Below are 17,338 nucleotides of genomic sequence, written 5' to 3'. Positions count from 1 at the left end.
AACCGCTCCATATTTTTTTTACTGAGGGTTTTTTTGACCCCATCAAAACCCGCCCTGCGCTGCAAGGGAGCAGTGCAGAGAACAGCTGAATGTGTGGGATGTGATGCCACAGACATGACTGCGGTACCACATACTGCACAGCTGCACTCGTCTGGACATGGTCACAGAGTCTCTTTTGCTGCTTTGTTACCTGGTGAGAAGGATTTTGTCTCCCTCAGACTTCTACCTGTTAGAACACAGCCTTTTCTCAGGGTTTGCAAGATATAGGGGGAAGATCTATTATTTAGGGCTAGTCCCAGATAGCTCTCTTCACACTGACTAAGGGTATACCTGTAAAAGCTGCAGTCCCTATATTGCAGACCTACCCAAGCTAGCTCAAAACTAGCTTGCATAATCACCAGTAACAGGAGTAGCCTCAGCAGCACAGAGTGGCACAAGCTGTAAAGTCCACCCAAGGAACTGCACCAGAGCATGAGCTACTCTGCTAGAGGTATCTAAACACTTTAGAGCTAGGTCAGGTGCATCTACAAGAGCTGCAGTCACTTCAGTGGCTACAATTTAGACAAGACCTGATGCCCTACACAATGGAATAAATGTGTTACTCAGTGACTGCATCTATGTGAGCAGTGGACTGCGCAGTTGTTACTGCACAGTCATTTAGTGCTTGCTTAACCAAGTACTAAATGAATGCACAGTAACCGGAATTGCTGCGCAGTACCAGTGCCGCTCAAGGTTTTTTAGATGCTTGTTACTACTGTGCAGTAGCGTCGCCATTATGGTTCATGCCTGTTGATGCTACAGCACCACAGCAACAAGCTACGGCACTGTAGCATCTCATGTAGACACGCCTAGTGTGAGAGAGCTGTTAGCACGATTCTCTAAGCAAATATCTATACGTAGAAGGAACCAGTTATGAAAAAGAAAACACTGAGGAATACAAAAGCACCCAAATAGCTAGATGATTATAAGCAGGATAGCAGAAATAAGGAATAAAATTAAAGGTGAACACAATCTTATGTAACAATTTCAGCAAGGTCATGGTAATGTGTTTCTTAAATGAGGTGAAAACTGAAAACAATTTTCCCTCCACCTTCCCCCTTTTTTTTGTAAGAGAACACAGAATAAAACAATGACCCATACACTGAATAAATCACTACAAAAGAAATAATTTCAGAATGTGATCTTTCCTGTCCTGGTAACAAAATCAAATAGCTTTTAATAGCTATTAGCTATTTATGAATAGTAGGCAGACATTTCTGTTCACAAGCAATGGAATGTAGTGCTTATGTCCCAATCACAACTTCAAATGCACCTTGCTAAAATCTTTACACAGCTAAGCTTACCATGAATAACAGTTTTCTTTTGAAGTAATATTTGATCCTGGTGGGTAATATTTTCTATTATTGTCATAACAGCCGCAGGTTTCAACACACTTCATATTTTCTTCATTAAAATAGGGTTTATCATCTGGACAGTTTGGGTAGCAGCCTGCAGTAGGAAAGAAATATGCAGACACTTTTTCTTTAAACAGGAGGTGATTTTAGCCCATACAAATATCTAAGCTCTAAATGGATTTCGCATAGAGGGGTTGAATTTTATCTTTTGTGTCTGGCTGCATTTTTTGGCAATCCAATAAATTACTGTCAGTTTTGGGGCATTAATTAGGATCTTTTCCCTAAACATGTTTGTGATTTCTTTAGAGAACTACAGACTATTAAGAAAGACTTCATGATTGCTCCTGTGTCTTGTCCTTTTTAATAAAACTTTTCATTATGTTGAGTAGTAGGAACTGTGTTCACCATATGTAATTATCCTTTATTAGAAAAATGCATTATGCACAATTCTTTTTACCTTCCAGGCCTCGTAGTTCATGACTGCAGTTTCCACTTTTGTTCCTGCAGGTCTTTATACATGGGGCCCCACATGACTTGTAGTGCCACTCACATTCCTCTTTTGGGTTGTAGTAATCACAGAAGACAGCTGGAAGAGGGAGAGATGTGAGAAAATATACATTAAAATGCTTCTCAAGCGCTCTATTTCCAGAAATACATTGTGTACAAATCTCATTCCTTCAGTATATTCCTGCATATAGTGACCAGGGAGTTATCTGGTTTCTAATTTGATGCAACCGTTTTACTTCTTCAGTTGTATTCAGAATAACAAGGTTACAATGCATCAAATGGAGACATACAAAAACAATAACAACTCAGTAAGCTAGAACATAAAATATTCTGTCTCTAACATGCCTGGCCATTTATTTATACTAAGCCATAAGTCCAACAGCTGGGCATATAATACAGTAATGTAGCTTAGTAGGAGATAATGGTTTTATTTTCATGATAGCTACAATTACAGGCTGGTCCTTACTAATTTAGAAATACTACAATACCTCTCACCACACAGTATTTAACCCTCCTTACTTTTTCTTCCTTACTTATTTCCCTTCTCATTCTTAATTGCATTTTGTCCTCTCTGCCTCCATCCAGTTATAGGATAATACTCACGACAAATGGATGGGGTTCTCCATGAAACGCAGATGCCAGCCTCATTACATTTTTGAGCATATGCAGCTACTGCTGTACAGAAACATTCACAATCTCCCCCAGTGTCACATGCACAAGCGTCCGTCACACATGCCTCATAATATTCATTTGGTTCAATCTGTTTAAAGAGGAATATGTCATGTTTAATGTTTTTATTTCATGCATTTGTCATCATGCTTTGCAATAGCAATTCACCTTGCCCTTTAAAATTGGACTCAACATTTGAAGTGAACAAACTGCTTTGTGATATAAGAAAATAAAGGCACTGTAAACTGGGAAGCAAGTCTCAACAAGAATGTTTCAGTAAAATGAAGTGAGAATGTCAAATTGAGGACACAGCATGAGTAATTATAAAAGAAGTGACTACCCTAAGAACTGTGTAATATTATACATTCATTGGGAAATAACATGTGATTAGATTAGTATATGCTGTCATAACAATCAGTATGTTAACAATTAGGTATATTATCAGAAGCTGATCTTGATGGACAAAAGAACACAGCCTTGAATCTTTCTATCCCATTTAAAAAAGTGGGACCTGGTGATACCTATACCACCATCAGTAGCTTTTTTGGTGTACTCATCTACATAGCAAAAATAGAGGAGATAAATATGAATGAAATTTCTGCATAGTCCACCTGGAAATAGTACTGACTCCAATTTGTCTGCTACCACCAATCCAGCTCCTACTGAAAACAATGGAAAATTCCTGTTGACTTCAGTAGGGAACTAAATGAGGTCCACCATGATTAAGCACCTTCCACACACATTTAAATACACATTAGAACAGTAGCAGAGAGCCTTTATGTTTTGTATGGGGATTGGCAACTCAGTGCATATCCCTCAGGCACCCTGTAAACAGTATAATCCCTGCTCAGGAGAATTTCACACGAAAGGTTTACTATACCTGAGAGTGGCAGTTTGCAAATGCTGCGCTGGTGATGATGCTGCACTGTTTTTTTGCCCAGGAAGCTCTGTAAGGGTTTGTGGTGCAAGGATTCTTGCTCCCTTTGGTATCTGGACAAGAAGGAGACACTTTCCAGCTGTTTCCAAACTCTATCACATCTCCTACCACAGACTGACTCCTAGTGGTAAAGTCATTGATGCCATTTCCATCAAAGTTTCCGCACAGGCCACAAACCTGACCCTGCATAAAGATGTGGACAAAATAACAAAGGTAAATAAAACCTGTGGGTAACAGAACTCCTGACTTTTCATATTTAATGTGGACTGTGGCTGTCCAATGAACGTATCTTGCTTTCCTCTGAGAATACATTTAAATAAAAATATTGCTTTTGCCTTTTGTATTGAATTTTGTCTGAAGACAGAAGTAGAGTGGACCTTCTTTTTTATTTTAGTATTTGTTTTTAAAAAATTGATTAATTAGCTACATTTTGTTTTGGACATACCTTATTAGTGATGATTTTTAGGTCACTAGTGAACTATGAAATCATTAGTGATGTAACATGTACAATCTGTGTGCAATAAATTACACAGCTAGAATCATTCCAATGCATTTTGTAACTCTAAATGAGTTGCACTGAAATGTAGAAAACATGAAATCACATTTCTTTCACATACAGTCTTTTGTTCCACTGTGCCTTCATTCTCTCCTTCAACAGGTAATAACAAAGTGGATTCAAGATAGCTGGCCTGTGTTGCACGGCTTCGAAACTTACCTTAAAATTAGGGCTGAGTTTAATAAATACACTGGTTTTCTTATCCCACATGACTATTAGCCCAGCATCAGTGTCAATCACCAGGTAGAGACCCATGGAGCGGATTGTGAATGGCATTTCCCCTCCAGGGACCCTCTGTATCACTTCAAAGTTCCCATCACTGAGTATCAGTTCATAGTTCTGAAATAAGAAGAGAAACCAAAAGACAGTTAAAGAGCCAACTGATGTTCCTGGTTTCATGTATCATTTTCAACATCACTATCAGGAGGCGCTACTTCACACTCAGGGCGGCTAGGACCTGGAACCAGCGTCCAAGAGAAGTGGTGCTGGCTCCTACCCTGGGGGTCTTTAAGAGGAGGTTAGATGAACACCTTGCTGGGCTACTTGACCCCATTGCTCTTTCCTGCCATGGCAGGGGGTCGGACTTGATGATCTGCTCAGGTCCCTTCTGACCCTACTGACTATGAAACTATGAAACTATAATTATTGTAACTATCATAATTAAAATGATTCTATTCACTAACTCATTATTTTATTAAACTACTCACCCTCAGAAAAACTTTAATGGACTTTGAGCAAGTGGTTCCAGTGGTACCACAGGGGATGTTCTCAGTGATAACTCGGAACGTTCCTCCCTGGCTGCTGTTGTTCATACCACAGTAGTTCTGAGGGGAATGATATTCATTGTTAGCAATGGAGTCACCATATGTACAAGCACAAGGTACTTTCTTATTGTAATAATCCAAGGAAGAAAGCTCAGTACCTGGACCAGTGTGTATTCACAATCTCCACTGAAGCTGTAGCGTTTGCTGTCAAAAGTGATGTAATGCCCATCTCCATAAACAGTGCAGGTTGCCAGACAAGATTCATTGGTGCATTGCCACTGTCTGTTTTTACATGTGCTAAAGAAAAAAGTCAGATGTCCCAATGTAAAAATGGAATCACCACTACCACCAAAACACTTTTATGGCTTCATTTCTAATACAGAGGTAGATGCGTATTCAATTAAGATTCATCTGTTCTTTAAGTATGTGCTTAATGAACAGCATTGGAAAGATAAGATTTCCTTATTCTAAACACTAATGCACTGTAACACTGTATAAACAGCAGATGAACCCCAGGCATGCCCAAATATTAAATGACTTGATTATTCCATGAATGGTTTTAAAACATTTTCATTTTCAGAACTCCTAGAAATTTTTGAGATGTATATTCTATGTAGGGACTGTAGACAGATTAAGAGGGTACAAGTGTGCATCTCTATTGGACATGATAGCATCTAAAGTTCACTCTTCTCCTGACCGCTTCCTATCTATTCTAATTTGTTCTGCTTGCCTATGAAAAGAAGAGAACCCACTTTTTATGATAACCATTCATTTTGTTATTAGTTGATAAGCAAATCATCTTGAACTTTCATTCCTAGCCAAATTATAGTATGTAGCTATATGCATTGTATCAATGCTCTAGTGAATGAAATGTGACTTCCACTCAAATGTGTACCATAAGCCTTAGTATTGCTACAAAAAAAAAAGATTCTTCTATGTTTTAGTTTATATGTTTTATGTCCAACATATACCTACCAAGTGTTACAGCCAACTTTGATTGTTTCCCCTGGTTTGTAGGAGTTCTCATTGTGAACACATGGACACTCTTCTGCAGGTATGCAGGCACCTTGCCCATCTGCCACTAGATTGCCAGGACAAATGCAGCCAGAGAGACATTGTGTGCTGTACTGTAAGAACCATATGAAAAATATGATTTGATAAATGGTGTCAGTGGAAGAGACATATTCAACTGCTGCAGCAAAAAACTTAGTTTTGGTCAGGATAGGAAAATGTGTTCCAGCGGATATAAAATATCCACACTTACGCATCCCATATCAAGAGTCTGACAGCTCTTCTGGCACTCAGCTCCAGTTACACCTGCAGTGGTGTTGGTGCAGTTAAAGTAGACCATTGGAGATTTACATGCTGTTGAACAAAAAGGCCGTGAGGAATTGCAAGTCTGGCATAATGCTATCAGTTATTGCAATAGTAATTATTCAGTATGAACGTGTTTCTAGAGAACCCTGCTTTTAGTGTTAAGATAAGGAACACACTATGATCAGAAAGATCCAGTGGTTAGTAAATAATCTGGATTTGCTCTGTTAAATATTTCAGATCTTCACTGAAATCATATTATTTGTGTGAATGGACATAGGCATTTATTTAGCATTATAAATAAACATAGAAACTCATCAGTTATTGTTAGAAACTTGAAAACAAAATCCTCGCTGTTATTAACTGATAATAATGAAATCCATTTTTCATTTAAACATTGTAAAAAAAAATTAATTGAATTTATATTAAAATCCAATTAATCCTTTTGTGATTGCTTCTGTAAGGACGTTGTTACATGTTAAACTTAGGCAGCTTCTGGAGCTCTTAACCCCTGGTTTTTCCAAACATTAACATCTAAAACTAGTTTTAAGAACTTTGGGAAACTTAAAGTTACACCACTCCAGCCTAGGTTTATCTCTGACCCCTGTTAGCCCCACTAGGCTACACATTAATGTAAACACCACTCCCCCTGCCCCCTGCCCATCCACTCCCCTGCTGTCCCAGATTGGGCCCATCGCCCACCCCTCTGCTCTCACCAGTACTCTGCTCACTGCCCCTCCCCTTCCCACCCCTACTTGCTTGTGGCTGCCTGTGCTATCTGTCCCAGGGGAGCAGGTAGGGAAGGGTTAATCTGCCTGCCCTTCCACTGCTACCACTGCTTCTGCTCTCTGGGCCAGATGCAGTACAGAAACGTACAGCAGCTCAGTAGTGGTGGCGGCAAGGAGGTGGGGGCAGGCATGGAGAGGGAACTGGGGGAGCCCCAGAGGGCAAGGGGCTAGGAATGGGACCAGGTGGGGGCGGGGTGGGGGGATTCTTACCTGCTGACCTGAACTTGTGATTGCTTCAAACTCAAGCTAGCACTAACAGCCATCAACATTTGAGCAGCTCACCATGTAACGTGTAACAAGGCCCTAATTTAGGCACCAGATTGTTAAAACATGCTATTTGCATGTGTAATTACAACACTTGTAAGCATAAATGACCCAGAGTCCTTGTTTAATCAAACTCCAGTTGATACTATAGGATTTTTGTTTGAGTAGGAAGCGTAGGATCAGGCTGTATGTCTTGAATTAGCACCTCCCAATCAATGTACAGTAAACTCTCTGGTAACTGGCACCTTACAAGCCAGCATGCTCTGTTAACCGGCATGCCAGCTTGTAAGGAAAAGTGAAACCAGAAGTGCCCACCATGGCACTTCCAGTTTCTCTGAGCCCCCACAGCCCGGGGGCATAACAGGTTGCGTGGGGCTGTGTGGGGCCTGCCTCCCTGTCCCACAGGGCCTGCAGAGCCTGCAGGAGGAGCGGCAATGCCGCGGCAGGGGCAGAAGGGACGGAGGGACACGGCAGGAGAAGTGGCAGCCAGGGCCTTTCAATTAACTGGCATATTTTGTTATCCATCATCCCCCATTCCTGGGGGATGCCGGATAACAGAGCTTTTACTGTACTATGAAATATATAGATGAACTAAAAATATATAGACAGTACCCTGAATATTAATATAATTAAATATAGTGTTTGGCATAAGTCACTGGCTTCAGAGCAATAGTTGGATGTTAATATTTTCTCTTCTGTTACATGTAGAATGGCATCTGTGGTATGCTGGAATCGTGCTTGTATATAAAAGTGCAATATGTGACCTCCCTGCTTTCCAGTGTTTTATTCTCTGGGACCTGATTGTTTTCTTCTTCCTACCAGCCATTCTACTTTTTTTATGTAATACTAAGACCCAATGTGATCTTGTTCTGAATTATCTGACATATCCTTTACCTCCTAATATATTTATTTCTACTGTCCCAGAAGGTGAATTATGACTCTTTACTTCCCAAGAATAATGCCCTCTGTACTACAGAATTGCTGTGTTGAGAGTTTCTAATCAGTTGCTTTTTTTTGCTTTGTTTCAGATTTTTATCTCTGTCACCATTGCAAGAAAAGAATTCAAAAACATGAAGACGGTAGAGGGGATAAAAGAAAAGCTTAAAAGGGGGTTTACCTGGTGCTGGTTTGGCTCCAATACAGTTCAGTTTGCCACGTGTGCAAGAGCTGTAGAAAGAGAAAGGAGTGACTTTTGTTTGAAAGGCCAGCTAATTATATGGAGAGCTTCTATCTTGCCAGGTTTCTGGTCTTTCCTGAAGAATCTGGAATATCTGCAGTGCTACCCAGTGGCCAGAGGTAGACAGTGTCCTTTCAAAAGAATGTCTGGTATTCTCTGGATATGATTTTTGCAATGGCACAAAACAAATAAGCCTCACACAAAAACAGCCTCAACCCAGTCAATATGACTAAATGAAATCATGATACTATAACATCTTCCTTACTACTGTTGTCCTCAGAAGTAGTCCTCATGTTAAATCCAGGGAATATCAAGTTAGTCCTTTTTTTTTTTATAATGACTAAGTTTGAGCAGAAAATGTGTCTTATTGAAGTTAAAGACTGGACTAAAGAAAAACTACTAAACATGGACAGTTCTAAAATATCATAAGCCCTGGCTCACACTGATCACACTGGTTAAGCACGCAGGGAAACTCACTTGAATTGAATATGCCACATAAAATGGCTAAGGTTTCATAATTCCATAATTCCCAATATTCAACCCTGTTGTTTCTTAAGAATCTCTTACCAGACAACACCATTGTCATGAACAACTTCTCCAGAAGATACAATAGATCCTTTGTAGTAACAAGGGCAGCTAGAAGGAGGCACACATTTGCCACTTTCATCCATGTAGGTTCCCTTTTCACAGGTACAGCCATCAACTGGAACAAACTGGATGTTGCATGTGATATCTGGCTCACTCAGAGACCGACAAGTGGGTTCACAGGAATCAACAGTGTAGCTGTATGTCAGGGTTTTGGGACACGTGGTTGTGTATTTTGCTTGAGAAAGTAAAATAAGGCAAGTTACTTTCAATGCAGCCACACATGCCAGACTTGAAATATGGTATATATGATAAAATAGGCACTGCATGTACATAGATTTAAATGAAATAGCTCAAATTCTGTAGTGACATCCACACTAATGCAATTTACATGATTTGTATTTTCTATGGTAAAATTTACCTCTGAAATTATCATTTTGGTTATACTCGTGATCTCTGTCAATGTTGATAAGTTTCTTCCAATTTAAGATGAGAATGTAACCTAACCTACATTTATTTGTATGGGTTATTTTTTTCTGTATGTTTACTTTCCCGTTGCCTTGAAGTAAGGTAGTATACTAGTGTATTTGAAAGTGATCCAGTCATTCTGTACTACTTCAGTAAAAGTCTCAAGATCCCTGGTATTTCCTTTACCTCCCAACAGGCATTAGTCTCACAAAGCATCTCCAATATCTCCCTGCTTACTGCATCTCTTACATGACATCTCTCACTTTTTGTTCCCTCAAGGTCCTGCAAAATAGAAGTGAGTTGATGCTAGGCCTTCATCAAACTTGGTTTGAAATTGTACTAGGGGAACCATGATGTCCTTGGAAATGTGGTATAATGGACCTACTGGCTAATCTCTTTTCGTGCAATGAACAGCTGTAAAACTTACTACAGACACCAGCCCTCCAACCGATCAGCTGGATTCCCTTGGTAGCACAGGCTTTGACGTAGGTTGAGAGGGCCGCACACATGCAGTCCTCACTGTTCTCACAGTTACAGCTGTCAAACATACAGTTCTAGAAATGCAAGTAAGATGTATTAGTAATCATGGAGCTACCCATCCAAAGAAACTATGCTTTAAGTTTTTGTACTCACATGCCAAATTAGTTGGCAGTAACTAGTCTTGTATTGTATTATGTGGCCAAATTCTACCTTGATTTATCCAAATTTGGACCAAGTGTTGCTCTGGAATTTCATTACTATTGCTTACAGCAGAATTTAGCCCATTAATATCTATGCATTTACATATATATATAAAATATATGCATATATATAAAATCTATGCATATATATATATATATTAGACAAGTTTATCTAAAAGTGTATCAGCCATGCACATTGTGATTATTTGCCTGTAAGAGAAGTTACCTTGAACACCTACAAAGACCATCAAAGTCCTTTGCCAGGTAGTAAAACTATTTGATTACCCAAATATATTTTTATTCCTCTTTCTTTACTATTTACATGATTAATTTATAACCAGTCTGGTGTGACATACTCAGTGAAACAAACAAGTGGAAAGAAAGGTACCTAGTTAAAGGAGTAGATGATATGATACAGAGATTAAAGTAAACTTTATTGTGGCCTGAGAAACCTGTCAGGAGTAAATCAGAAATATAAACCAGATCTTCTTGTTTAGCAAATTGTTCTTTTGGTGGTTGTAATCAGGAAATAAACTCTGATTGGTATTATTTTTAAAGTGGAAAGAAACAACTAGCAATTACCACATAGTAAGCATCTGGATTCACTGTTGAGTGGCACTTGGCAAAGGATCCAGTGGTGGCAGTAAGCAATCCACACCAGTGCTGAGCATATTGTTCTGTAAATACAGAAAGGGATATAAATACTTGAGTCATTTTATGGACTGGATTCTCCTCTCAGTTACATCTTTTCAACTTTACTGAACACAGTTGGAGCTGTAGCAGCATAATTTAAAGAAGAACTTGGCTCTATTTCTTAAGAAATAAAAAAATGCCCCTGTTCTCTTTACTGATACCTGAACATAATATCAACTGAGTGAATCTCAAACATAATGGTGACTTTGCTTAAGCAAACTTGTATTTTAGAAAAGGAGGTTGCCATTGCATTACAATTCTTCAGTTCACATCAGCACCAGAGGGCATGTCCCGACGAATGTGCACATGCGGTTTGTGGCACCTCAAACCCGTTCAAGACACTGCCAATCGTGTGCAGCGCATGTACACCCATTTGCCATGCTGTTTTTTTGACAGTGGGAAATCTTGGTGTCAAAAAGAAAACTGCTGCCAAAAAGACCAGTGCAGTGCATGCAGCAACAGCATGTGCTGCCAGAAACTGGAGCTTGGCTAGCCAGAGCCATGCTCTGACTTCCAGCCAGACTCCAAGTGGCTAGATTGGCACTGGTGCTGCCCCTGGAAGCTCCCAGGACCCCACATCAGGTTGCTGGGGCCAGCACTGGCCCCAGCCTCCTCTACTTCATCTTGGTCACTTTGCCATGTGCTGGAACATGTGTGCAGGATCATGCCCATAGACAAATAGCAGACGCACAAATATGTGCCCCTGCTATTTGTCTCATGGTAAATGGGCACCCCTGGATGTGTGTGTTCATCGGGACAGATGCAGAGGGTGCATACATGTGTTCAAATGCACTGGTGGAAGTTAAACAGTTTAGATAAAGCGGTTGAAAACCTTGTTGGATGAAGGCCATATAAGTGTTCCTCAACTGGTTGTCCAGTCTACAGAGTTGCCTGTTCTGAAATTTTAATCTGAATTCTTATTTCTTGTCTTTTTCCAGTTTTATTTATTTTTTAATTACAAGACACACATTAAAGTGTATTATTATAACAAACATACCATTTTCTATGCTGAGAGTGCAGGGGTTCTCAAAGTTGTTTTTGACATTAGGACAATCTGCCTGGGTTTTCCAGGTGTTGGCAAAAGCAGCTGATGTTCCTTCAATTACACCACTTGCGGCTTTGAAGTCATCTGCCTGTATATTGTTGAAATTTCCACAGAGACCTTGGGGGAAAGGGAGGGGAAGAAGCAAACAGGGTTTGATCGTCTCGTATCAGACCATGTACAATTTCAATGAATAGGAGAAACTAGTTATACTAAGTCTACTCACCACATGTCAGCCCTTTGTGGGCTGGTTCCACATTTATATACAGTTGCATGATGGGTACAAGCTGGATCTTTAGTTGAAGACCATAGTTTGTATGTACAATCATGTAAAATGATGACGGCTTGAAGATGGTGCAATTGGCTGTGGACAAAGAACACAATAAACACATTTACATATTGGATAAAAAATTACCAACATTAAGGATGAGGATTTTCCTTGGAGTAGGCCTTTACTGCACATTGTATTCATCTGAACTGATAAGAAATCCTGTCCAAAGTTCAGTACAATGTTAACTTTTCCTTGTCCTAGATAATAGCCTTCTCTAGTTTTTAAATTTCTTTGGAGCAAGGGAAGAACATGAACTTCTGAATTGATCTACAAATAGACCTTTGCTCTGTAAGAATTATTTAGCAGGATTTTATCCTAGGATTCAGTCTGGAAATGCCCCATATATGTATGATGTTTATACTTCCTGTGCATGTAAGGTGGGAACTAAGGAGATCTGTGTAGAGTGAAGGTTTTGTGTTCACAACCAAGGTTCATGAAAATAGGCAGAAGAAATACAGGCCAACTGAATAGCATAGCAGTTTGGAGGTCTGGTGTTTGGGTCACATTATACACCAGGAGTTTGCTTTTACTCACACAGTGTACATGTAGACATTCACCGCATCCAGTCTATGACCACACAGCTTACTTTAAGCTGCATGATCATAGATTTGGATTGGCATGTGAAGGTATTTGCCAGTCCTGGGAGCTGCACTAGGAATCTGGTAAAAGTAACTCAGGGTGGCAGGAGGGGTGGGTGGGTTGGAGGGAGATAGTGGGTCTGCGGTGTGTGTGGTGCGGGGGGTGGTGATTGGTGGACTGGGGCGGGATGCTGTCTGTCTGATGGTAGGACAGGCTTGGAGCTAAAAATGGCCCAGTCAGGGCTGGTGGGAAGGAGGGAAAGTAGGAAGAGCACAGTCCTGGGGCTGGGGTGAGCAGCTTTGGCTTTCAGTGTTCAAACATTTGGTAGACTGGGTTAACCCATCCCTGATGTAAGCTAGTTCAACTCCTTAGGAGAACTAGTATAGATCAGGCCCACCAGTTTTTGCTCAATGTAACCTCCCTGAACCTCTGTATAGATTGGCTTTAGGTAGATTTAAGTGTAACATCTAGACATACCCACAGTACTACTTGGGTCTTAGAGTAGCAAAGTATTGTTATGGGACTGAATTGAAGATATTCTGTACTGCTTACAGAGCCATATTCTAACCTCACAAAGAATAAAAAATGCTGGGTAAGCAAAGATTTAATTCTCTTGTTTTTTAATTAAATTCTGTTAGGGGGTTCATTGGATTTGCTCCAGTCTAACTGAGAACAAAATTTGGCTTTTGATGAAGCAGTACACTCAGGCAAGTAAAATCCAAGAATGCCTTGAATAACTTCCAAAGAGACATACCTGCAGAGAAGGGCACCTGGGTGTAGATCGTGTTCACAAAGACACTGCCAGAAGATTTGATTGCAATGATCTGTCCAAAAGAAAAAATGGGGATTGGCAGGCAAACTTAGGGACTGCACAGCACTTTTCAAAGACTTTACCTCCAGTATTGTCCAAGGTAAATAAAAATATGGGACATGTGGGACTGTGAAAATCATATTTTCAGCACAAACATCCTTTTTTTAAAAAATTGCTTCCCACTGATTATTTAGAAAAAACTAAGTAAAATACTGTTGTCTTACATTGACTGACTTCCATTATCCACACTATGGTCTAAACTTATTTGCTGATTTCCTATGTGTATTGTTCTTTTCTTGTGTGCCTATCTTTTGCAAACTGTTCTTCCACTGGTTTAGGAGATAGACTCTTGTAGAAAATATTATTCCATCTAGACACAACATAAAGCCTAACATATTTCATATTTCATTGGGAACATAAATTGTGATTAGTCAAATCTGCAATCTATAAAGTATTTTTACAAGATACAGAGCACAAAGATTTGTCTCTGATTTTTCAATTTTAGCCAACCCACAGGGCATGTCTACACTTGCCTCTTATGGTGCAGTTGTTACCGTGCCATCATTTAGTACTTGCTTTAGGAAGTACTAAATGACAGCATAGTAACAGCTGTTACTGTGCTGTCCCAGTGGTACATGGTTATTGTTAGCATCTATGTCACTGTAGCATCACGCTATAACGAGAGAGCTCATCGCTTTGGCGATGTAGCATCGGCATCATGGTTTGTGCACCCCAAAACTATGTTATTGTAGTGTGTCATTACGGCAACATAGCATCATGCGAAAGTCATCAATTTAAAAAATATTCAAACACAAGGCTAGGCATCTGTTTTCACTGCTTACATTTTGTCCTCCACCAACACTTATGGTTACCCCTTTCAAGCATGTCTCAGTGTCAGTTAGGCCACATTTACGGATTTCTCCCAGGACAGTGAAGTCATTACTGTCACAAAGCTGAAAAAAGAGAAACCAAAAGGCTACTGAATAAAAAGTCATTAGTATCAAATGGCATTCAAGATATAATGGTCATTTTAATCTTTGCTGATTCCTTCTCTCACAAGCATGCAGGCACACACGCATTCTCTCTCACACATACACACACTCACTGCAGTAAGATGACATAAATATGTGTAACACTATAAAACATATCAGCTAACTTTGACATTACAGTATAGAGCCATAGAAGGGACTTGAGATTCCTAATGCTGAGCACGATAGTCCCTACATTTTAGGTGCTTCGCGATCTAGTGAAATTTGTAACATCCAAGTGTGATACCTAAGTACCCTGTACAATGGAGGATAGATATGTTCTAAATCCTTCCCCCTCTCTGGAACTTAGGTATCCTACTCTGCTCTGCAGAGAGGTACCACTCTCCCCTTGGCATTCATAGACCTGAACCCTGTTGTCAAGTTAGGAACCAAAACGTAATGCACCTACTGATAGCATTAATTAAATAGCATCCTATTATATATTATGTCAATATATTATGTCAGCAGAAAAGGTGATTCCTATTTACCTTTGTCAGTACATAGTTACAGTCTCCAAAGAAAGTGAAACGTTTCTCATCAAATGTGGAGATGTGGGACCCTCCTTCAATACTACATGTCCCAGGGCATGAAAGGCTGACACAAACCCACTGGCCTTCAGTACATGTGCTAAAATAAATGAAGACATGCTGATTAAACCTGGTTCATAAAAACACAAAGGAAACTAAAGAAGATGGGAATCCATGACACCTTCATTTTCTCCTACTTTTCGTCATAGGTTCTTTAAGGGAAAAGAACAGTATACAGATAAATGATTAATTGATATTGCTTTGAAAACTCCAAAAAAGGGAAGGGTATATCTGCCTCACTGAAAATCCTTGGAGCTAATCCTTCAGCCCTGGTGAAAATAGGAGCAGCTCTATTGGATACCTGGAAGTTTCCCCTGCTGAATTTCGCATCTTGGCTTCATTATCTTGAGTCAAAGTAGTTTACAAACAAGAGAGACTTGGTAGATTTTTGTTCATATACATACACATTCACAAATACTGAAGTAATTATATTTTATTTACTCTAGGGGAGCCAGTAATATACATGCAGAGGTTGTTAACACATTAGCATGCAATCTGTCCCTCTCTGTATATTCCTTTATTTAGCATATCTCTAAATTTCAAATAGCACACATAGAGAACATTAACATTTCAGACCTGAGTGCTCCAAGGCATGTATGAGACCCACGATATGGTTGTTTATATTTTTAAGTGCTGATTTAAGCCTCTAATGACTGGCCTTGTTGACTTGTCCTTACCAGGACATCCTTGTCTAAATTCAGGTGTTTGTTCTCTAGAAACAGGAACTAGAGAAGAACAATTTTTATAAAACCATTATATCAGAATGTTTAGATTAGTGTATACCCTCTTTCCCAAATACTATGTAACCAATGACTTGTCCCCCGCAGCCAGCAATTATTAGGTAATGCACAAAAAGGCAAAGATTTGACAAAAGCAATGACTTACCAGGAAGTGCATGTGGATGTAAATTTGGCCCCTGGAGCATATGTTTCACCTTTGTAGGTGCAGTAGCATTGTTCGAGGGGGATACATCCACTGTTGTTAATATCATCATACACAGTTCCTAAAGGAAGAAACAGTATGTTCATTTTGCTGTGCTTTCCACAAGCTGCTTTGGAACATTTCTTTGGGAGACATTCTAAAACATGTTGCATGTCTTTTTTAGAGCAGAGAAATGGAAAAAAAAATCTTGACAATGGAATCTCTACATTGTTTGGACAATGTCAGGGCTGTCCAGTTTCCAAGCAGTTGGGGGGCCACATGCCCAATGGACCACATCAGAAAGTGCTGCACACCACATGGACCATACCAGGGTGAGTCAGAGTCCCCTGGCCCATGTGCCACATGGTTACCCCTACTGCTGCACCATGCAAAGCCCTGGACTCACCCTCCATTCCCTATGCTGCACACTGCAGTGTCCTTTCCCCTGGGAAAAGGGAGGGGGAGCCTGGACTCCTCAGCTGCTTCTGCAGCTAGAGCAATTGGGGGATCAGCTAAGGGGCTGCAGCTTAACTCCTCATGGGCTGCATCAGCCCACAGGCTATCAGCTGTACAGCCCTGGACTATGTAACCAACTCAGCACTAGCTACAATCCTAGGGCTCCTTTGTTATATGCTAATCAGGAAAGAACCATTGCAATAAGGCTTCACTAAACTGAGTGGCCAAGGGACAGGGTAACAGCAGGTAACTGAGTAAAGCTAAGATCTCTTTTGTATCATTATACATGTAAGAGAGAAAGTAATGTTAGGGACAATAATTTTATTCTGGCAAGTTATGGCTACATTTTGCAGCAAGGGTATACCACATGTGATCATGCAATAACAGGGCCAGAAGAATAGCTATAGGAGATGCTGCCTAGCAGAAGACTCATCCTACAAATTCACCAGTTAGCAAAATTTCTGGACACCAGAACTCAGTTTGTTGGCATTTACTAGCCATTTAAGCATTGGCATCTATATGTAACGCATAAGTTTTACAAACTTAAACTGGTGAGTGCCCACTTAGTTTCCCTTGGTTAAAGAGAGCGATGGGAGTGGTCAGCACACCACAGACAATATAGATCCTCCTGTAGAATAAGACTCAACTTTGCTAATACCAGGAAACATTTTTGTGGGTAAAAGATGATTAAATGTTTTATAAATAGTGGCTGGGGAAGCTGCCAGGTTTAGACAGCTCCCTGTCATGTATTAATTTCAACCACTTCCTGCATGTCACATGTATGTCT

General features: G+C 40.0%; 1 protein-coding gene across 1 annotated transcript in view; it reads right to left on the bottom strand.

Annotated features, from left to right (window-relative positions):
* The window catches only part of MUC5AC (mucin 5AC, oligomeric mucus/gel-forming), a 58,706-nt gene that overhangs the window by 29,268 nt on the left and 12,100 nt on the right, over positions 1–17,338 (bottom strand). Inside the window, 19 exon segments of the mRNA XM_025207898.1 lie at positions 1,344–1,488; positions 1,852–1,980; positions 2,505–2,661; positions 3,451–3,690; positions 4,223–4,402; positions 4,771–4,887; positions 4,986–5,124; positions 5,803–5,954; positions 6,092–6,192; positions 8,311–8,360; positions 8,938–9,193; positions 9,851–9,977; positions 10,686–10,780; positions 11,794–11,958; positions 12,065–12,202; positions 13,503–13,572; positions 14,402–14,512; positions 15,076–15,214; positions 16,060–16,177. Of these exon segments, the coding sequence (XP_025063683.1) occupies positions 1,344–1,488; positions 1,852–1,980; positions 2,505–2,661; positions 3,451–3,690; positions 4,223–4,402; positions 4,771–4,887; positions 4,986–5,124; positions 5,803–5,954; positions 6,092–6,192; positions 8,311–8,360; positions 8,938–9,193; positions 9,851–9,977; positions 10,686–10,780; positions 11,794–11,958; positions 12,065–12,202; positions 13,503–13,572; positions 14,402–14,512; positions 15,076–15,214; positions 16,060–16,177 (2,629 nt within the window).

Source organism: Alligator sinensis, unplaced genomic scaffold (genome assembly GCF_000455745.1).
Source record: "Alligator sinensis unplaced genomic scaffold, ASM45574v1 scaffold5_1, whole genome shotgun sequence".
Lineage (NCBI taxonomy): Eukaryota > Metazoa > Chordata > Crocodylia > Alligatoridae > Alligator > Alligator sinensis.
The sequence above is the reverse complement of the archived record's forward strand: the minus strand, read 5'-3'. Positions and strand labels throughout refer to the sequence as shown.